This window comes from Lepisma saccharinum, chromosome 2 (genome assembly GCF_977018435.1).
Source record: "Lepisma saccharinum chromosome 2, izLepSacc3.1, whole genome shotgun sequence".
Taxonomy (NCBI): Eukaryota; Metazoa; Arthropoda; class Insecta; order Zygentoma; family Lepismatidae; genus Lepisma; species Lepisma saccharinum.
In genome coordinates, this window is record NC_139230.1 from 202,922,290 (window position 1) to 202,946,567 (window position 24,278).

Here is a 24,278-nt window from a genome sequence, read left to right on the forward strand (position 1 = left end):
TAACAATAATAATAAGAATAATGACATCATTATGACTATTATTATTATTATTAGTAGTAGTAGTAGTGGTGGTAGTGTCAAAGACATTTCCATCCTCATAAATTACACAAAAAGGGAGTAGAAGTCTGTGTTAACGCATTTGTGTTGGAACAAACGATTTCAAACATTTACAAAAAAAACAAAAAACATTCAATTTCACATTAAGTAATAATGGAAAACAAGTACACAAACTGTATTTTTGAATGGCAGAAAATGTATGATAAATGCATTCTGAATATTATTATTTTTGTACATATGTATAACTTTTGTGTACAACATATATTTTACATATATTCAAAATAGAGTGATGTAAAATAACAAAATACATGCAAACACTAAATTGTGTATGTATTCAAAGTTTCTTTAATATATACAGGGTGGCCATAATTAAAGTTACCCAAATCAGAGCCCTCTGTAGCCTCTTTGAGGCATCGTAGAAATCTGAAATTTGGTGAATCCACTATGCAGACCATGGGGAAGAGGATGGCGATAAAAAAATGTTCAATTTTCTGCCACCAGGTTGAAATGTGGCACTGTACTTCCATGATGGGTGGTAATAATAACGTAAACTGCTCCAATTGGTTATGGATTTGCCTTCACCTTACAATCTTGCAATAAACGAGAGATTATTTTCTTGCAACTTCCAGCCACTAACAAATGTCTTTCTAATTAATAACTCAGCTAAATCATTTAACATGAGTGCTGAACAAAAGTTCGGAAGTGATCACCATGCCATTAAATAAGAAAGAACGTGCATTGTTGGTGAAGTTGTTTTATCAGAATGGTGTAATAGTGCAGCTGCACAGCAAGGTTATCGCCATGTGAACGGACTTCGAAAGGGGCCCATGACGACGTATGGGTTAAGAAAGATGACGAAAAAATGTGAAGAGACTAGAGATCTGGGTGTTGCAGCAGGAAGGGGCCACCGGCCGATTGCAGAAGAAGTTGTCACTGCAGTGACTGTTGCAGTGGCAGATAGAGCCTCTTGTTCCCGATATTCTGCAACTGGTGCGCGAGCTGTGGCACGTTCATTGTCCCTGCAATGGTCAACTGTTCACAAAGTGCTACAGTCCATTTTACAGTGGTACCCCTATAAGATCCATGTGGTTCATCAGTTAAAGCCGCAAGATCCACCTCTAAGAGTCTATTTTGCTCTTCGATTTCTGGCGAGGATGACTGTGGATGACATGTGGCCTTGGAATATTCTATTGACAGATGAGGCACACTTCACCCTCGATGGAGCGGTAACACACAGAACTGCCGCCCTGTGTGTTGCAACAACAACCATTGCATTCTGATTACGTCACTATCTGGTGTGGTTTCACTGTTGATTTCATTCTGGGTCAGTTTTTCTTTGAGGAGCAAACACCGCAAGGCCCAGTCTAATGTTCCATCAAGTGCACGTTACGCTCAACTCCTTGCACAGCACGTGGTTCCTGCTTTGCAAGAACGAGGATGTTTAGTAACCACAATCTTCATGGATGATGGAGCAGCCCCGCATATTGGTAAACAAGTGATGGAAATTCTTCGGGACAACTTTGGCCCTGATCGTGTCATTTCAAGGAGTTTTCCCGATGCTTGGCCTTCCCGTTCGACAGACTTGCCTCGGTGTGATTTCTGGCTATGGGGATACCTGAAAGATTGTGTGTACCAGGAACATGTACAGCCGCTGCCTGAGCTGAAAGCAAGCATAAACCAGCATGTTGCTACCATTTCCAGGGACATGCTTTGTGCAACTGTTGATCATGCTGTGCTACGCTTCCAACAGGTCATTCACACTTCTGGCACGCAGATTGAACACAGCTGTACTGGCAGAAACCAACCATCAAGATTTGTACACCTGACTTATATTTTTCAATATTCATTATTACAGTGACACATTTCAACCTGGTGACGGAAAATTGACCTATTTTTTATCGCCTCGCCATCCTCTTCCCCATGGTCAGCATAGTGGATTTACCAAATTTCCGAGTTCTACGATGCCTCAAACAGGCTACAGAGGGCTCCGAGTTCGGTAACTTTAATTCTGGCCACCCAGTACAAGCATTACCCCCACACCCCCTATACGCCTTCATGGCGTAGTGCTAAGCACCGGGGAGCACTTTACTTTACTTTACACCTGGTACAATACACAGCATATAGGTCTATTATTTATATTCATTACATAATCAATTAATCCACCTGAAAACAAAACAACAGCAAAAATTATATAAATTGTCTCAAATGTGCAAGACAAAATCCATTTCTGTGCATTACACAATTCACAGTCCATTTTTTTTTTTTTTTTTTGGAAACTGAAAACAATATTCATTTAATAGGGCGCAAATAATTTCATGAGGCACCTTGGCATAATCTCTTTTACAACTTTTATCATTTAGATTGTTGGGCAGCTAGGGTCGACTTCCGCCGCTCCACAACTATGGCTCTGAACTTGACGAGACTAAGAAAAACAGGCAAGAATTGTGAGCAAAGCGATCGAGAAAATTTTATGAAATTTATTTTTCTTTGCATATAATTTCAAATCGAGGGGGATAATTGCCCCTCTGTGCCTTCTGCAGGTCCCCTTGCCCTCCTCAGAATTAACTTCCATTCAAGGTTGAGGTGGGGGGGGGGGGTCAATGCCGGCCTGCAGAATTCCAGGAAGGAACTCCCAGTGAGTAGCCACCCTGTATATGCAGAGTACACTCTGCTACATCTAATTTACACAAACAGGACATAGCTTCAAAAACCTGTTCTGCAAAATGCAACATAGTCTGGTCATACTTTTCCAAAATTAAACATAAAGGGTCTACCAATTTGAACGTCAGAAATTTGAAAGTGTGTTGTGGCAACACTGACTGAAATGACGAGATTGAACTGTGACACCTGTGTGTAGTAATCTGTGGCAAGTTATCATGGAGAGATACACAATGCATCAATGCATAGAAATTATTTGAATTTATTATCAAAATTCATGTTCAGTTCAACAGACATTTTGTGCATTGAGAGAAGTTTCTGGTCAACATAATTGACCGACGGAACACCATTGAACTGTAGGATTTGGGAAGATGAAAATCCGCAAGTGACTGTGTGGTGTGGTTTTTGAGCCAATGGCGTGATCGGGCCTTATTTTTTTGAGGACCAACATGGAAATCACGTGACTGTCAATGGGGAGTGATACAGGAATATGGTGGTGCAGTTTTTGTGGCCTAAACTGGCAAATCAACAATGTTTTTCCAACAGGACGGTGCAACTTGCAACACAACTCGGCAAACAATGGATTTATTACAGGAAATGTTCCCCGGACAAGTTCTGTCCAGAAAGGGTGATGTGAACTGGCCACCAAGATCATGTGATCTAACCCCCCTGGATTATTTTCTATGGGGTTATGTCAAATCTAAGGTGTATGAGACTAAGCCACGCATAGTTCGTGACCTGAAACGGAACATCGAACGAACCATTGCAGCTATACCGCTCAATATGTGTGCAAACATACTGAAAAATTGGACAGTCAGTATCCATTCCACCCACCGAAGCAGAGGAGGACATTTGAACAACATATTGTTCAAAACTTAATGCTATTGTTTGCTTTTTAAAATAAAAAATATATATGTCATTATCAATTGTGGTTTTCATTCTATCTAATTTTAAAGTTCTGACGTTCAAATTGGTAGATCCTAAGGTTAAGTTTCCCATGTACATTGCACCATGCCAAGAAAGCATATATAGAAGAGATGTGGAGGCAGGGTCCCAAACATTCCTAATCTAAGCAATTTGTGGAGATGATGTGATTAACACCATGCTCTGGCCACTTTTACCCCCACAGGGTACTCATTTACTTGAGGTTGGGTGAACCCCAGAGCCACTTAATGCAGGGACAAGAATGAAAAATTCCAACCTTAGGTCAGACACACATGGTAGTCAGCCACCCTACTGACTAGACCATCGCAGCTCCTAAACATGTTTAGCAACCCAAAATGAAGTTCTAAATCTGCAGAACCTGTTGATCTACAATAGCCCCATTATTGTATATGAATGCAGCACAAGTTTCAATAAATGAGAGCCTTAAAATTAAATGACAAAATTATATATACCAACATACCTAGCTGATTTTTACAAATGTACATAAGCTTCTCTGCAGAGGTTAACTTTGTTGCGCTGCATCTTTTCACATATGGCTCCATTTTTCCTCCTGAAAAAAATCCGAAAAATCAGCAATTAAGTTTCCAAGAACATTCAAAACATGTTTTCACATGTTTATTTCTATATTTGCAATAAATGGCACTTGCAGTGTGATTATTATGAAATAAATTGTACTCGTGAAACTTATGTAGAGGTAAAGATCAGTAAAATTCCACTCACCAATTAATACTCAGAATTAAATTTTGAATGGCTCCATTCAACATATGAGATAAGTTCTGCATATAAATTCAGTCCCTCTCAGAATTAATAGATGATTAAAAATATGGAACATAAAAGATTAAAGTTAGAAGCCTCCAATATTATAATAATTCATTATTCAATATAGAGTTAAAAATTTAATTTACCTTTGAAAGGTTGAAAAGAAGCATCGTCAATGAATTCTGTTTGTTCTATAACTTGAAACTGGCACTCAGTTCCTTCTTCTGATGATTTAGCGACTTCTCCCCAATACAGAAAGTGATCATTATTAACAACTCTGCCACTGAAATCAGTCTGAAAAAAGAAAATATCCATAAATATCAAATTTGCTTTTCAATAATAATATTTGAAACAGGCTTGTACTTTAATGGTCGTTACATCCCAAAATGCTACATTATTGTGATTTTTATATATTTAACCTTTAGTCCCCCGCCGTTTCATATGTGGAATAAAAAAAGTATGTCCCTGTCAGCCGCGGTTTCATATATGGAACAAACAGCTTTAGATACAATTATCGAGGGTTTGCCACACTTATATTTGTATATTGAGGTTGAAACACTGACAGTTCGGTTCGGGAACATATGTTTACGAAAATTCCAAATCCACCCCTCCTTTCTCGGAATATGTCACGTGTTTGGGCTCACACTTGACAGACACAATGAATGCTTGGTATTTACCATGTTGTTTTCCTCCAAGCTTACATTTTGCCTTATTATTCAAATTGTATTGCACCCACGAACATGAATCAAGTTTCATTCTGTTGCGAAAGGTCCATTCTTTGAAAAAAAAAAGCAAAAGTTCCGGTTTTTCCCCAAAGTAGCTGGAGAAGAGGGGGGCAAACTCCACATTTTATGTTTTTTTCATTGAAATTCGGGGGATGCAGCCCCCGCCCGTAACCCCACCACGTTTGGGGCATCCAAATTTTACATGGTTGCATGCACTGATGTATTACCTGCAAAACAAAAGTTATCCGAAGTAGATTGATCCCATAGTGCCAGAGTTATTACAATTTTTCTCCATTATGTATACGAATTCAAATTTCGTGCTCAAAGCCTCGGCGACACTGGGCTTACTTTCGTCAGACCGCGCAGCGTACTAAAGGTTAACTAACCACTAAACCCACATGTTGACTTATTCAAGCAGAAATTATTTAAATAGCTATTTATTTTTCACTTCACCATGAATAATGAAAGTGATCAAACTTCTAGGCAAATGTAAGTGTAAGATGAAAACAGTTAGATTTAATTCTTAAAATAATCTCATGTTTTTTTGGTTATCTATGTATCTAATAATTTTATTAAATACTCGATTCTTTGTATTATTATTTTATAATTACATGAAACATTGTTTCTTCTACCTAACAAACACTGAATGCATACCGACTCCCCACAGAGATTTATCTTACAATAAACTATGCACACAAGAATTGAATTTGCTGTGTTAAATTTTTGTTTCAAGTAGGTATTTGACAAGACTAATTAGTGTGCTATCAGCCAATGTAGGCATATCTGATCTTTATTAAAATAACGTTTTACTTTGCTGAAAAATTCTTCCAATTTGTTATCATTTTTTTGAATAAAAAATATATAAACACTGCTTTTTTTAACGTAAATTTCAAAATACGGTGTTTGTTTTCCAAGTCATTACTAGGGGGTGAATTTTTGTATATTTGCAAATTTTTTCCTTAAGGAAAAATCATATGCTCTCAATGGATTTATCCATTTCACTTGATGCGGATTACACTGGTAAAGTCTTATGGTGCATATAAATGCATTTTTGGGATGTTAGTGCATACAGGGTCTGTATTTTAAGTAATGAGAATATTTTTTTCTGCCGCGACTAGACGTCAGAGCCCGCTGGGATCGGTTGGAGTTGGTAGTGGGGTGTGTGACCTTGAAAACGCTCCAAGCGGCAGTTGCCTGCTGGCGTCAGTTGAGGCATGATCACGCGTGGCGTGGACGTCTGCAAAGTAGTGTGTGCAAGAGCAAAATGCAGCAAAGCATGGAACAGCGGTACGCGATCAAATTTTGTGTGCGCCTTGGAAAATCTGGTGCAGCAACGCTGGAAATGATTCGGAAAGCATACGGCAGTGACAGTTTATCACAAGCGCAAGTGTTTCGGTGGCACAAAATGTTCAAAGAAGGCCAGGAGAGCGTGGAGAACCCCGCGCAGGGCGCCCGTCAACCTCAAGAACCAGAGACAACGAACAACGTGTGCGAGATTTGCTGAACGCGGACAGGCATGTCAGTGTGCAGTTTATCGCGGATACGCTAGGACTCGATAAAATGGTTGTTCTCAAAATCATCACCGAGGATCTTGGGATGAGAAAAATTTGCACCAAGCTCGTCCCGAAAGTTTTGACGAACGAGCAATTGCACAACCGCTCGGTTCAGACGGGTCAACCGAGTGCGACCAGAAATTTCCGCTGATTGGAAGCTCCATCATGACAATGCGCCATGTCACACGTGCTTCGTGGTTAGAGAGTTCCTGACGAAATCTGGCATCACAACGATTCCTCAGCCTCTCTACAGCCCCAACCTTGCCCCTGCAGATTTTTTCCTCTTTCCCAGAGTGAAAACAACCCTCAAAGGACACCACCACGGAACCCTGGATGCTGTCAAAGCAGCTTGCACGCGTGCTCTGAAGGCTGTTTTAGTTGCTGGCTTACAGGGAGCGTACGACGCGTGGAAAACTCGCCTGCAGAAGTGTGTTGACGCTCAAGGGGCATACTTGGAAGACTATTAAAGATTTGTAGCGATATCTGTAATAAATTTTGTTTTCTGGATTTATTCTCATTACTTAAAATACAGACCCTGTATTTTAGCTTAACGTGCATATAATTTGCATATACTGGGAGTAATTTTCATGACATTGTTTGTTTCAAGTTTGTGTTTCATTTTCCCCATTCTTTTTGTCAGAATTAAAAAAATAGCCAACTTTTGTCTGATCATGGGCACTAGTTGGGTCAAGGACATTCCAAAGTTCATAGTGTTGCAGGTGGTCTGGTTACAAAGATAGAGAAAACCCACCATTTCATCAACAAATGACCTTTCAGAGATCGGAGTAACATTTCCAAATTCCAGCAACAACACTGGGGATTGAGGATAAATCTGTGTCTGTGTGCTGCAGAAGTGAAAATACCATATTTACTCATGTATAATGTGCACTTTTTTCCAAAATTTTTGCCCCCAAAAAGTGTGGTGCGTATTATGCACAGAATAATTCAGACAGCCAACATGAAACCGTAGAGGGTCATTCCATTATTTTGAGACACTTTCACTGATTTTTCATGTTTACGGAACCCTATCATGTTATATATCGTTGTAAAGTTTAAATCCTGCAGTTTCTGAATACGGCAACAGTATTCCATACAAGATAACAACACGAATGCGAAATGCATTTGAAATAAGTTCATCAAAAAATGAAGGAACATTCTGATTTTTATGGTACTTTGGATGAAAGAAAACATAAGAAAAAAGATAATAAAAATTAAAATTTATTCCTGGCCAAATAATATGACATACATGGAGTGTGTAAATTCCTTAATGGAAGAAATCTTGTGCTGCTAACTGCTATTTGGAAGGTCCTGAATGTGCCTCATATAAATGTTACATTAGTCACGGAAAAAAAGTATATATTTTGAAAAAGAAGGAATGAGCAATTGAATAGGTATGACGTCATTCACTCTTGATCCGCATAGCAACAAATTTACAACCTACAACTAAGAAAGCCATTTCTTGAAACTGGATTGTACTGCGCATTATATACGAGATATAATTTTCTGTCACTTTTACCCATCCAAAACCAGAGTGTGCATTATACACGCGTAAATATGGTAAATGCCGAAGGAGAGAAGAAGTAACAGCATATTGCTCCAACAGTGGGTAGAAGGCAACGATGCATGCGTTTACCACTGCTGGCAGAATTATTTATTGTCAAGTATGCTCTAAACATGTTATACATTTCAGGTATTTAGAGTAGTTTTTGGCAGCTTAAATAGAAATTTGCTGAAATGCAAATTTACCATGCTCAAACAGAGCTTTCATTTTTGGTAACAGAAAACATTTGTTGCCTGCATAGGCCTGGACACTGATGTTTATAAGCTTATGTTATTTTTTGCAGACAATGCTGCTGCATAACTTAGTGAAGGATCATTCTGTTAGTTGTGTACAAAATAAGAAGGCAGTAGAAACTAAGGTAATGATGGTCAGATGATAAAGATTTGCACTATGAAGGTATTTTATTCTTAAATTACACATAATAAAAATACAATAACTTTTTGCAATTATGTCTGTCAATGGATTGCAGCTAAATATTCAAACAACATACTGGTGAGGATTAAAAATGGTTTTTGGGTGATTTTTTTAAGAAAGTAGTAGTTCATGTTAAGGGGAATAAACAACGCAGTTGATAATATAAGACATAAGCGAGTTACTAAAGACATATCTGCGAAATTTACTTGTAAATGTTCAGTAACGCATTGAGTTCCCAAGTGGATGGTGGCAGGCCACCAAAATTAATAGAACATTTACACGTAAGTTTCGCAGATATATCTTTATTAACTTGCTTACATCTTATAAAGTAGTAGTGATTTTAAGTGTTAATTTTACTATTAAAGGAATTAGATGGAGAAAGATGGCAGTCTTATAGAAACTGAAAAAGAGTCTGTGCAATTTGTGTACTTCTTATTGATATGTTTAATGCAGTTTTTATGGGCGTATAACATGGTCCCTGGCTTTGATAAGTAAAATTGTCACAATTACGTATATCTTGAATACAATCTGTAGCACAATTTATGTTAAAAAATATGCTTTTCTTATTCTTTGGTCTATTGTTGTGCATTCTTTTCCAATAATTCTAAAGTGACATATAGTATTTGTTCGACTCCCATGTTAATGTAGGTGCGAACCACAGATTCATAGTGCAGACATTTTGCTGCTGCCAGAGTTCAATATCTGTCTATAATACATTTATCTCTGTGCGAACTCTATCACCACCAGAACCACACGTTAAATGTAGCAATCCAGCATTACTTCCTTTGAATTGATGGTTAAGGTGATGGATTCACATTCAGAGTGTTTGGAGGTTGAATCCCCAGACTAGGCCATCCAGGCCATTGTGGTATATCTGTAGTTGTACCATGTGCAATTTATGATTGTGTTGTTAATTTGAATCAAAATGCAGTTAATCTGAATCTTAAATGAAGCATTAAAAATATGGTTACATTTCGTTAATAGTTTTGAACAGACAAAAATTAATTTTCTTTGTTCATTTGTCCATCCAATCTCGACATTGCTCAAAATAAAATACTACCAGGAGAAGTTGAGAAAGCTGAATTGGAGAAGCAGTTAGCAATAGGTTCCAGGAACCCAGGTTTGTAGATCCTGCAACGGGTGAATCCTGTGTTGCATGGGGGGAAGCTGTCCTGGATTGGCCAAGAGATTTTTCTTTTTTAAATTCTTCATACAGAAAAATCCACTTTACATCTGGATATCAACATAAGAAATGACCAACAAATACTGTACAGTGGCATTTTGTAAAATAGAAAGAACATTTTCAAAATACAAAGACTTACTTACTTTCTGACAATCACAAGAGCCTATACTACCCGACAACATCGATAAATAACTTCTAGTATACTGAAATGAAATTATAAGAGCAATATTGCAGTTTTTAGAGTGAGCCTCCAGACAAAGGAATGCCTGTAATATGTGCGCTATCCAGAAAGTTAACACGTTTTGGTGGAGAGGGGTGAGGGGTGGGGCTAATGCTGCCATCTTGGTGTCAAGAGTGTCCCCTCATTCTGTACGTATCCAGTTGTGGTAGCATGTTGCTTCTGCTGTGTTTACCATGAATTTCTAAAATGTGTGCTGCAATAAAAAATCCCGCGAGTTGTGAAGTGCAATCAATGATTAGATTTTTGTTGGCGAAAAACCACAAACCAATTGAAATTCATCAGCAACTTTGTGAGGTGTGCAAAAATGATGTAATGAGTGAAGGCGGAGAGAGGCAGTGGTGCAATATGTTTAAAAATGGCCGCACTAATGTGCACGATGTAGAGTGAAGTGGCCGACCAAGCATTGTGACTGATGAACTGGTGTCGAAAATAAATGTAAAAATTCGTGAAAACTGGCACTTCACAATTACGGAGCTCTCACTTGAGTTTCCTCAAATTTCACGAAGTTTGTTGCATGAGATTGTGATGCAAAAAGCTAGGCTACCATAAGTTTTGTGCAAGAAAAAACAGCGCATGGTAGCATTGTTGAAATTGCTTGAGACCTATGAAAAAGATGGTGACTCACTTCTCGATCGTGTCGTAACTGGGGACGAGACTTGGGTAAAACACGTGAATTGTGAGACAAGAAAAAACTATGGAGTGGGGACACACAAGTTCTCCCAGAAAACCAAGGAAATGTTTGCAAACGTTGTCAGCAAGAAAGATCATGGCAACCGTTTTTTGGGACAGGTAGGGTGTGATTCTGGTGAATTTCCACGAACGTGGTTCAACAATAACCTCTGAGAGATATTGTGAAACATTCAAAAAGTTAAGAAGAGCGATTCAAAACAAGCATCGGGGAAAGTTGAGTTCCAAGGTTTTGTTTTTCATGACAATGCCTGCCCGCAACATGGCCAATTGCACTCGAGAGCTCTTGGATGGTTTCAGATGGGAGGTGTTTGATCATCCACCATATAGTCTGGATCTTGCACCGAGCGACTATCGCTTGTTTCCACACATGAAGACCTGGCTCGCAACGCAGCACTTCAACGACGACACGGAACTGAAGGAAGGTGTGAATGAGTGGTTGAAGTCCCAGGCAGCAAAATTCTATAACGATGAAATTAATAAGCCGGTGCACCGTTATGATAAGTGTCTCAATTTGTATGGACACTATGTTGAAAAATGGTGTAAGAGTTTGACTTTCAAATGTATATAATAAAAACTGTTTCCCTTCACTTGGGTTTTATTTATTCCAAAATGTAACTTTCTGCACAGCACACGTATAATCATTTTGTAAAAGGAAACTAAAAACACTTGTCAATTACTATTTTTTGGTGATCCTAAATAGCGCAATCTATAATAACGCATATCTATAATTGCATTCAGTGAGTTACTGATACATTACTTCCCATAGTAAGGTGTACAGAACCTTAAAATATGTTGTTTTGAAAATTTTTAGTGCATATTTTGGCCTTTTTTAGTGGATATGAATCCACCCTCTAGTCATTACACATTAATACCAAATGGGCACATGCATTAATTAAAGATGCAAATGAACAATTCATATTCTTGTTGGAAAAATTTCAATCTTATATTGGATTTGTAAATTTTGGATTGGAATTTTAATTTTTTTTGGCAAAATCATCAAAATCCATCTCTAGTGTTTAGTATAACAATAAGCTAGCTACCTAGAAATATATTTTTTTTATTATACTTACTCATGGTTTGTCAATTGGAATACTATCATGTAGAACCATATTTTTTATGGACAGGGATATGTACCAAAAAAAAAAAAATATATACATACATTTTGAGTTTGATTTGATGTTTTAAGTCCACTTTATTCACAGAAAGGCTAATCAGGACAGGACCTACAGTTTAAAGTGGGATCCAAACCACTATGTGCCTCCAACGTGTTATGTAAATGCAAATACGTACCTGACTAAGAACTGATATATGATCCACTGAGTAATCATCTGCAAGGGATCTGATAAATCTGTTACAAAGACAAGATTTTCCCACTCCAGCCTGTCCTTTTTCTTTCTCCGTGCCCGAGAGTCCAACCACAGCCACATTAAATGTGCGCATGGCCTCACTCTTTCTGGCCATACTGTTTCTTCTTCCCACCTAATACAGGATGTCCTGTGGTTCACCGACTCAGGACTTGTAGCCAATATATCATTATTGTTTTCCTGGCTGTATTTGGAAGACACAGTGTATTACAAAGAGACATAATTTGCATTACAATAAATTTTCACTGTCACTCTGATCTAGGGGAGTTTGCTAGGAGTGGATTAACAAATTCTTTACTCATCATATCCACAACAATGTATTGCTTGCATTGTGCGCATCTTCTAACCTGAAAGAGTAAAAATAAAAAGAATGCAATGTTGATCTGATCTGAAAAAAGAACAACTTAAAATTAAGACACAATTTACATATTAATGAAAGTGCAAGTCACTTGCTACAGTGGAGCCTCGATTTGATGTTCTTCAGGGGACCATACTGCAAAAACGTAAAATGCAGAAAAATGTAAAATTGAGGAAAATTTTATATCATTTTACTATGTTGGGAACATCAAGATTGAATGTATAATGAGGAAAAATGTAAAATCAGGGCTCCACTGTAATAGCTAATACTTTAAGTAATCTCATAATTAAGAACGAACACAATGTTTAACGAGTTTTAAATTCTGATGATCCTAATTTGTTGGTACTTGTTGCCACCAACATTTCAACAAATTTTCTGCAGTGGCATGCCCAATGGGGGGGGGGGGGAGGTCATAACACCCTCTCTTTGGCTCAGTATTCCTAAAAAAAAGAACATCAAAGGTATAAAAAGATGGCAAACTGAGGTTTGACTACTAAAAAAGTATATATATAACCCCTTCCTTTCGAAACTCCTGGGCATGCTACTGATTTCCCGGATCTTGTTAGAGAGAGAACCCGATAAATCAGATAAAATGAATAAAAAGTGAAGCCACAATCGTCACTATTGCATGAAATGTGTTAATGAACTGATTAAAATATTTCTACTTCAATACCTCATCACTTCTCTCATATGGCTTACTAGCTTACTAGCAATACCAGTGATAAATAAGAGGTGAGTGAGTTATAAAAGCTTTCCATAACTATACCATTATGGTCATGATAACTAACTATTTATTTCTGGTCAAGGAAATTCAAATCAAAATATTGGTGGCAAGAAGTTCAAAACTAAAAAACTTCATTATAATCATTAAAATAATTGTACATGTAAAACTAAAATAAAGAAAACAAAATATTTTCAATGGCACAGCATTCTATTCTTGCCTAGATTCACTGCATATACAAACATACATACAAGGCACTTTTTATTATCACAATAATGTATTTATAACATACTACATTTAAATATTTATGTTTGGGGAAATATATTTGGTGATATTTGCACTTCCCAAAATCAACATTATATAAATGACTTCTTTAGATTTGCATGCAGATAGACATGCAACACATGTCCCTTGTGAAAGAGCCAATCAACAGCATGCCACTTGTGAACGAGCCAATCAACAGAAACGTTTCACACTGTAGCACCTGTGTTTGACTGGTGAAATCCCCATAAGATATGTCTAAGGTTTGGAGTTTTAAGTCCACTTTATGCACAGTAAGGCTAATTGGGACTGGACCGACAGTTTAAAGTGGGATCCAAACCACTATGTACCTCCACCGCCCATAAGATATAAATGCAATGCAACCTTTCACACAGAAGCAACATGACATACTGCACATGCTGCTTGGGTGTCACTCAGACTGAGCCATTTTTCTATAGCATGAAATAAAGATGTAAAGAACATTACGTAATTAGATATACTTACAATTATTTAATACTTAAGCTTCACAACTTGTAGAATGACCACTCCTTAATTTCTTTCTTCCTGAAACGTTCCACTGATTCCCATAAATGAATGAGAGTGGACTTAGCTGATGCAAAGCAGATTGTTTTAAAATGCTTGTCCACAACATTCTAAGAAGTATGTTGTCAAACACACAAAGAGACCATCCCAATGGCACCTAGAAAAATAAAAATATAATTAATTACTGGAAAATGAAATAATACATATCTAAATTGATACATACAACTAATCATTATAGCACAATTATTATTACTAAACTACAGTCTACCACAGAATACCAAGAAGAAGAATCCAGAACCTCTCCAAGAGTGTAGTCGTTAATATATTTTTTTTTTTTTGTAATCCAGAAGTTTTGGATTTGATTCCCAATGGAAGATATTCCCATTGGTTCTGATTCCAGTTTAAACTATAACACCAGACCTTACTATCATCTGTACAGAAAGTGGACTTAAAACAATGGTCCATATTCTCACACTTAAGATGGAAAATTTAAAAATTCATGCACAAAAATATTAACGTAGACTCAGTGCAGTGCTCCTTCTCACCACTTTTAGTGTTGATAATGCCAGAAGGAAGCAGACAAAAAGTTGGTTGTATACAAGAAAAATATATTCTGCTCGGCACATGGTGTAAGAAGTTATTTATGTGTAAAGGTAAAGTTCCCCATGCATATAGCATTGTGCCATGTAGGCACATATAGATGTGGGGGTAGGGCCCAACACATTCACAATCTCAGCCATTTTGGATATCATGTGAACACCACCATGTTCAGGCTGCCTTTGCCCCCCCCCCCCCCCCCAGGATTGCCCCAGGTACCCATTGATTTGAGGCAAACCTCAGACTATAAGGCTTTCAATACATTTACACTGCATGAAAACTGGTTGTAGCTTGTCCTGCACTTGAAGTGAATCATACAAACAAAAGAAAGGTCAAACCTCTAAATTTAAGACTGAACAGCACCATCATGACCTCAAAATTTCATTTACACTGGCATCCAGAATTATTAGAAATGGTGTACAGCTTTCAACAGAAATATAACTTGATTAGAATTGCATTGCAATTACAGATCCCCCAAAGTTTGCTTAAACATATTCATACTTATGAGAAAACCATCATTTAATATGAAAATCCACTTTTTCCACACAACTCTGGAACAAAAAATCATGAATATTCTGGCATGGCATGGTGCAAAGCACAGGGGAGCACTATGCATTATTCAGGGCCGACGCTAGTCATTTTGCCACCCTGAGCAGTGGCGGACGATGCTGCTCCCTTTCGACCCCCCCTCCTAGTCATTACGCATTAACGGGAAATTGAAAATCAATATATTCCTAAGTAAAACATCAAACTATAAAATAAATTATGAGAATTGTTATGCTATTTCAATACTATTGAGCACAAAAGGATATCTCTCACAGTTAAACTTTAAAAAATGCGACACTAATTTTATATTATTATATTTTATGAAAACTCTCTCTCTCTCAAACGTACCTTAAATGTAACAAGTATTAGGAAAAAATGAAGGCTTGACTTCATATGTTTACCATTGTAGGTCTGTGATATATGATTGGACTTTTTTTTACATGTAATATTTCCGGATCTCCCGCATGGATGATCTAAGATTTGAATTCTTTGCTGCATTGTTCCCTGCATAAAGTGGCACCAGACTCAAATTAATTGGTAAGGGGGGGGGGGGGGCAACCCTGGGAGGTAAAGGTGGCCAGAGTGCGGTGCTGATTATATCACCTTCAAAATGGCCGAGATCGAGAATGTGTGTGGCCCTACCCCCACATCCTCTAAATGTGCCTTCAATCATGCCATGGTGCTATGTGCACAGGGAACTTTTCCTTTTTCGTATAATGCTACCTTGCATAAAATGAAAACAAGTATGTTTCAGATGTGGTTGACCGAAAATAGTATTTTTATTAGCCTTAATTCCCAAAAAAACTTCGTTCGCTACTTGCCATGGTTACTGACAAAGTTAATAAATTCGAAGTTCTACACTCACATTAGGTGCAAATCAAGACCCTTTATCAGTTTTAGGGTCTCCTTTGGTGTAATTGTTTTATTATAGTCGAAAGCACTTTTAGTTCTTTTAATTCAGTAGCTTTCATATGTTAACATTCCCGCAAGTTTCCTACACTTTTCAGACAAAAGATCTTTCTTTATGCTTACTAATATCATAAAATAAATCAAAAATTCACTGTGATGTTTAAGCTTATCAAATCTTTCTCTTAGAGCTAAAATAATCGTCTAGGACCTGGTAATAAAAATTAACTTTGTACCGTTTTTTCCAACAGTTTCATCATACTGAAACTGCTTCTTGTTTCGATTTCGTCCCTGTACAGCATTGCCTATCTTTGGATCATCTATATCTAAATTCGATGCCAACTTTTTCTCATCAACCGGGACTCTCAGGTCGCCCCCCACACCCAAACGACTCCACGAGTGGAGGGAGGCAGGCCCTGTCAGGCTGCCAAGTTGCATCTAAGAAACTTTGAAATTTTTCATCACTCCTGCTATTTTCAAAGCTCTGACATGTTTGGAAGAAATCATCTAACAGCATCTAACACGTCGTAGATTAAGGTTTTGAAGACATTTGCTCATTACATTATGTGGAGAAAAAGTCATACCAGATAATTAGTGAGCACAGGAATGTAAAACCACGAAACTGGATTGCCAATACACTGAGCCCCATGTGCGACCATTTGGACACTTTTATTGTCACCACTTATTTTAACAAGTGCATCATAGACCACTCCCACTTGATATCTCAACGGAGTTTAGGCCATTTAATCTGCTTTCCCACCTTGTGGCATTCAGTGGTTTTAAAGTGAGACTACTGATATGTTCCTTCAAAATGGTGCGTTGGCATATATTAACTTCCAAGTTATATAATATTAAAACTTTCAAGTTTTCAATAGGCTTATTTTTTTCTTCTCTTCAAATTTTGCTGCCCTGAAAATTTGCCACTCTGGGCAGTGGCACGGTTTGCCTCCACCCCCTTCTGCCAGCCCTGGCTTTACTACATGTTTTGTGTGTGAACTGTATTGCAATGCTAATGTCAAGTAGAGAAAAGAGACAGAGCTGAGTCTGGAGCATGAAAATTGCACAAAAGGAGAAAATGCTAGGAATTTAAAAAATATCAAGTGAGGAGGTGGGGTGGGACAATAGATAATCTTTCTTCTCAAAGAATAGTGAATCCAGTACAGTATAATCAATTAACAACTTACGCAAAGAGAATTGTTCAGTTATTGTTAGTGCTGATGATGAACAAGTGCATATCTTAAGGTCTACAAGTTCATCTTGTACATTACCACATACTTAAATTGCACTTCCACCATCTCAACAGGAATAGCCACAATTTCCATTGAGAGCGAAATAACAAGAGGAGGAATTGATGAAGGCAACTATAAAAGCCACAAGAGGGACTTTATCTAAGGTATGTCTATTCATAACCATTCTTGATCCCACTCCAAGTTATATTTAAGTATATAGTTTAAGTCCTTAGGCACTAGTAGTACCTTTAACTGTATTTTTGTTCCAAATTATATGTTTAACATATAATATCCTTTTGTATACAAGGAAATTATCATCATTATCTTCATCTCTCAGCTATTTTGTTATGGACGTTGAGCAATCTACCACAAACAAGAAGGCCTTGCACTTCATTTTCTGCACCAGTCCCTTCAAATCAATAAGCAGACTACTAAATGCCAACATTTTTCCTGTCAGCCTCAGCAACAAAACAAAGGAAAAGATACATTGTTCTCTCAAACTTTGGAAACTGAATCCCAGTTAAGATTAAATGTTATATAATGAGCCCTTATTGATCCATTCTATCAAGTGCCAATATGGTAAGGGTAAGGTAAAGTTCAACGTGCACATAGCACCATGCCATGAAGGCACATTTAGGGGATGTGGGGGGTCGGGCCCCACACATTCTTGATCTCAGCCATTTTGGAGATGATGTGATCAGCACCACACTCTGGTTGCCTTTACCCCCCCGGTACCCATTGATTTGAGGCTGGGTGAACCCCAGTCACTTTATGTGGGGACAAGGCAACCAAACTTCCGACCTTAGATCACCAACCCCGGGAATTGAACCTTGGTCTCCCACAAGGCAGTCACTTGTCACATGCCCAACCAACTAGATCACCGAATGCCAGAATGAAATTGGACAAGTTTCCTGTTATTTTATGCTGACAAGGAAGTCTAAGATTTTTTTTTCTCACGGAGTCCAAACCTTCTTCCCCAATATCTTGTGAAAGTTTCATGTTAAATGGGAGTTGGTGTTTTAAGTTCACTTTATGCACAGTAAGGCTAATCGAGACCATACCTAAAGTTCAAAGTGGGATCAGAACCAGTATGTGCCTCCACTGGGTATCAAACCCGGGACCCCTTGATTACAAGGCAACGGCGGTACAACTGCGCCATCGGGGAGGCCCTAAATGGGAGTTATGTAGTCATGTTAACTCTCTCTAATTTTATCTTTGCATGAAGCAAACTTGCAGCCAGCTTAGTAAAAGTTCTATTTGACATTTCTGGCTTGACCAGGGCATCAAGTCATTATTTGTATTAATTTTGTTCAAAATGAAATGTTGTATGGCTTAATTGTAACCCTATGGAAATAATAAATAAAAAAATAAAACTCGAACCCAGGTCTCTGTCATACCATGCCATTTCTCTACCAACTGAACAGAAAAACTTAATCCATAGTATAATCCATCCTGACAGTTAAAGAATTACAGAGAGAAATAACAAGTTTGGACTCTCCTTCTTGTTAATCTCCCTCATAATGCTGTAATGTGGTGTATGGTGTATGAAAATCCAATTAAGTTTAAAGAAACTTAATTTTTCTTCCGAAGGTATTTGTTTTTCCAATATCAAAATAATTTTTGAGCACAGAAAAATGTACTTGTATATCTGTATGTGTATATTCTGCAATAGATTACATGAAATCCTTCACTTTTTAAAGAAACTGTAGCATATTCCACTTGAGTTGTAAGTGCAGTTGCTAACATGAAACCATGACAAGGCCCTCTTGAGAATCATGAAGATACATACCTAACAGCCACTGCATATTGCTTATGAACAAGAAAAATGTTAAGTACATACACTGGTAAGGAAAACAAACTGATTAATTACTATTGCATTCAAAGAATTATACATTTGGGGTGACAAACAAATCTTACTGCCTAAACTATTGCAACATCGTAAATGTATAAAAGTATGCAATTAACAAAAACCAGCAACCATGAACAGCTCCATACCATGGAAAATGTAACAAAAAATACTTTGAAATGTATACTGCCATAAGTTGATTATTATATACAAAGTGGCGCAAAAAGAACGCATGTTTTTGGAATAAGTGTAAGGTCCTTGATTTTTAATATACAAACTCTCTTCAGATGTTCTGGATGTGTACAGCAATAATGGCGTCTCTTTCCAACATCATCTTCCATACTTAAATCATCACTGTATACCTATCCAAACTGCATTTCTTACAGATGGTTTAGGTGTTAATAAAAGTTTGTATCTTGAAATTCAATGATGTTACACTTATTCCAAAAGCATGAGTTCTTCTTGCACCACCTTGTACATATTATATTTTTTATCTTAAAATATAATTAGAATTAACTTTTAGGTATGTGCTATCTACAGGCCGATATATCCTGTACTGAATAGACAGGGATCATGTTAATGTAAGTAGTGAAAACTGAATGATGTGGATGTTCAAAAACAATCTCACGTGGCACATACTTGTAAATCTATTTACAAAAACAGATTGATTGTGCCAAATGATGGTCAAGTTTAACATCAAATGCCATAGTACACTGGGTGATATGACTAATATCATAAGACCTGTCTAGTTCGCTGCACTTTTTGACACTAGGATACTAGTGTCAGGTTGGTGCAAGAAAATGACGTTCAACCAAGTAGAAGAAGAGTGGTGTTAAAGTTCAGAAGTTTCAACAAATGCCGGTTTGCTGCTTTCTACGTTCATTTCATTAGTTAGCATGCACCACACATTACACCACTCCAGAACAGAGCATAGTGCAAACACAAATTACAATACTTGACACCAAATCAACAAAGTAGAAGAGTCAGTGTTGCACCATGTAACCAACTAGAGTGCGCGTCAAATCTCCTGCATATGGCCTTGAACGACTGAACAGCACCAGCGAATCACGGACGTGCGGCGTTGCCTAGTTCAGAAGCTGTTTCACCTCGCTACTAAATCGTGTACCTGGCGCTCGGATATAAATAGATTATTTCAAGTGTCAGTAGTTCAACAGATGGAAAGATAATGAATTTGCGAGTATGTACGAAAAACAAGCGTGATTGTAGCTTATACCGTTCCCTCTGTAGAAGCAATGTTATTATAAACGTATTTGCATTGTATCCTTTTTGCTCTCCCTTCGTTCCTGTTGCATTCCGAAACTTTCCGATTAGCGAAGGGAACAGGGCACGTTCGTTCCCAGTGATGGTAGAAGAAGTTGACGAAGAGGATACCGTCATTGTTCGTTTTTTCCTTGTGTTTAGTGTGTGTGTGCAGCATGCCGTTGAGTAAACCAAGTGGTAGTGATGGCGAGAGGAGAGAAAAATACAGTTTTGTACGAAGCCAGGCACGCCAGGTGATTTTTCAGGTGTCCAATTTTTTTTTAAAAAAAAGTGTTCGAGTGACGAACAGAGAAGTAAAATTGCCTTAAGAAGTGCCAGGATCTAACAGCTCAAGCGTGTGGTGTGAATCAAGCTACCGTTTCTCGGATATGTTCGGGGGCAAAACAATGTGGATCGGGGCCTGCTCCAATGTTTCAATAACCTAGACTAGAAAGCACATTAACATACAGAAAAGAACGACAACTTTAGATGACTTTGAAAAAAGACGTAGTTCGTAGAACAGTCTTTGAAATTTACGTACGATCGTGGCGAATTTTCTACTGCCAAAAATATAACGTACTCTTTACGGGACAAAATATCTTACAAAGGCTCTACAACTTCCACCTTGAGAATATTGAAAGAATTATGCAGTCCCTAATCAGGTATGTTCTTTTCTCCCATTAAGTTTATTATATGTTATATTATCTAATGTTCCGTGCACTCCGTGACAAGGCGTTTCGCTCGACCACGCTGTCTCTTTTCCGTGTGAGATTTCGACATGGCACCGCTGCAGTGCGCTGCTATTGGCTATCGCCATATGCAGGAGATTTGACGCGCACTGTAGACGTGTGAGTGCAGAGAAAGTCAAACTAGATTGGGCTATAGTGTCAAGATAACATGTGAACTATCAGATATTATGGAAACCAAAAGAATCCCCCTCCACATTATTTCACCCTGGAGCTATGAGGGCAATGTTCTGGCTACCCTTTGACAGTGTTGTTAATTTTACTGTTGTCTTAAGTTCTACAGTATGTCAATCACCACAAATAGTGGACTAACTAAATAACTTTATCTGACAAGAATATATCTTCATTCCAAATAATAAGGAATGTTGCCATAAGAATCCCATATCATGGCCTGCACATGACAACTTATAGATTTGGCAACACAAAAAAAAAACTCTCCATGTCTTAAATCCGTCAAGTTTCTCTTGCTACCAAGGGTTGCACACTAGTACCACTGCATTAAGGTCAGTCACAAAAAAGTTAATGAATTTATAACACCTATTAATAGTGTTACAAAAAATGAATCCCTAAGAATTTACTTATTCGTAATGTTGGTTCTTTTATACCATTTTGCTACCTTGATAGGTCAACTGGACTGAGGAACAGATGACATTGATGACTGTGATGGTACAGTGGTAACAGTCAGCTTGTAATAAAGGGTCCTGGTTTAAATTCCCCAGTGGAGGCACATTGCACCGTGGTTCAGATCCCACTTTAAACTGTAGGTTCAGTACCAATTAGCATATCTTAACACAAAGTGGCCTTAAAACAAAATATCAAAAAGTGATATTTATGGAAGTTGGCTAGAATAAGTTTAGAAATGGATTACTTTCATCATTTTACCAGTTCAAGGTAGATATACTCTGTCTTGGACATCTCTGGAGCAAGCAAATGAAAACAAGTCTCTGTGCAAGTAGTGGAGCGAGATGGCTCTACCAATGAACACATGAGAGGGAATGGGATTGGATGGAGGGGGAAAGTGACTGCAGTTACCAGCCTTCGCAGCAGTGTGTACTGCTTCGCTCTGTCCACTAGATTTCCTTTTCTGAAACTATGTGTGGCCTTGCTCCACAGGTTACGGGGATGGAGTGTAGTTTGAGTTGTTTTTTTAAGTCCACTTTATGCACAGAACAATATCGTGATTGGGCCTACAGTTTAATGTGGGATCTAAACCACTGTGCACTGCACTGTACAAGGTGACGATTTTATCATTCCCACCATCGGGGAGGCATTTTCAAGGTAGGTAGAGGACACAGGACTGTTCATTATGCTGTATTGTTTTAATGTGATATTTAGTCATATGTGTTAGCCATATCTATGGCCTAACCTAAGCTCTTCAATTATTACTTTCTTCTTTTCTTAATGTGCATTCTACTCTTTAAAATTTTTTAACTGAGATATCAACAAACACATTTAGTCTTGCATTTGCAGATTTTTCAAATACAGGCATATCAACCTCTCCAAATATAAAAACTAAAAATCGGATACAAGCACAGACGCTAAGAAAAGCAGGTTCAGACAATTGTTGACTTCCGTTGATGCAGTAAAATGCGATGATTCTTCCAGCATCCCTTCTTTCTGCATTTAATGGTGATTGGGAAATGTGATAACCTATTGTGCATGATTTCTAACTATATTTAAATCTGTATGACAGCTTCTTACAGCGATAAAGAAAATAATACACTACAATCAACCATCAAGAAGAGAGAATGTACACAAACTATAATTAGATATAGAAGATGCATTAATCCTGATCTGTGATTGAAATTAACAAACAACTTAGCATATTCCTCCATTTCTGCAGACTTGTTACTCAAATTTCAAACTACAAAAATGCTATCATTGGAATGGCACCCCTTGAACTTGTTCAACTAATTACGTAGTCCATAACACCATGCACTTTCACATTAACATACTAGCATAGCAGAAGTTATGAGATACAATAGCTTCACACCTTCAATACAAGGTACTTGCCTGAAGAAATTAATTTCTTAATATCGTGGTGTATGATGATTCTCTACCCTAATCAATACCAATTTACACAATAGCAATGCTTTGCACTTTATTATGTCTCGAGCTAATGGTTCTAAATTTCGAGACATTTATCCAGTAACTCAGTTCTCTCTTATTCCATACTGAGAAATATACGATGCAAAGTAAGTAAAGGGGTAATAATTTTTTCAGCTTAAAGTTATGTTGATACATTAACAATGACAACTTTATATTCTACCATCAAATGTGGCAAAAATAATAAATACAGAAGACTTACCCAGTATAGAAACCTAACTACCACTCCTGATAACAAGCTTGTGAGGAATCAGTTTTACCCAAAGAGAATTCAGATTTCTTACATGCTTAGTTTCAACTACAAGTAATTTTTATGCAAATAATGAATCTACAATTACAGGATGAACAACTGAAATCATTGGGGGAAAAATTACAAATATGCACATGTAAAAACAATAGCACAACCGATATTCAATATCTAAAACAGAATATATCACACACAAGTCCCCCTTTCGCAAATAACGATACTAGATTCTATGGCCCAAGTTCCTTTTGTTTTATTGTGATTCCATCATGCTACAAATGCAATTTTTACATGGTTCGATTTTGATTTACGTCTGTTAACACATACTACGGAGTTTTAGCGATTACTTAAGATTTCGTTCAATATATGCTTTTGTGGTTAGGTTATGCAGGTCAGGTATGGTTCGCTTAGCATTTAAGTCCTTAAATACACACTACCAAGGTTCCAATTTATTTCTACATTCATTCCCAATATTCTATGTAACTTTCCGTCACTTGTCAACAGAGAATACCTTGTCCATGGGAAGCCCACATGCTTGCATAAGGTAATTTTTAACTTTATTTTTTTCAAGATAAATAACTTTTTCTTCGAATCCAAACAGTGCGCATTATTACTTTAAGGTTCAAATTTCGTGACAATGATTTCAAAAATTCTATGATAATTTGTCTTTCTGTTAGGAGAATTTTTAAAAAATCATAAAACAATGGGAACCGTTACCCAGTCTATTTCTCAGATGTCCATAATAAATAGTAATTATATATACAG

General features: G+C 37.5%; 1 protein-coding gene across 18 annotated transcripts in view; it reads right to left on the bottom strand.

Annotated features, from left to right (window-relative positions):
* The window catches only part of RhoGAPp190 (Rho GTPase-activating protein 190), a 178,655-nt gene that overhangs the window by 151,221 nt on the left and 3,156 nt on the right, over positions 1-24,278 (bottom strand). For all 18 annotated transcript variants that reach the window (XM_083117888.1, XM_083117880.1, XM_083117883.1 and 15 more), the window contains exons 2-5: positions 13,995-14,190; positions 12,077-12,497; positions 4,566-4,713; positions 4,121-4,210 (exon numbers count right to left, since the gene is read on the bottom strand). In XM_083117888.1, the coding sequence (XP_082974014.1) occupies positions 4,121-4,210; positions 4,566-4,713; positions 12,077-12,247 (409 nt within the window). In that variant the 5' untranslated portion in view covers positions 12,248-12,497; positions 13,995-14,190. The remainder of the gene's footprint in view (positions 1-4,120; positions 4,211-4,565; positions 4,714-12,076; positions 12,498-13,994; positions 14,191-24,278) is intronic.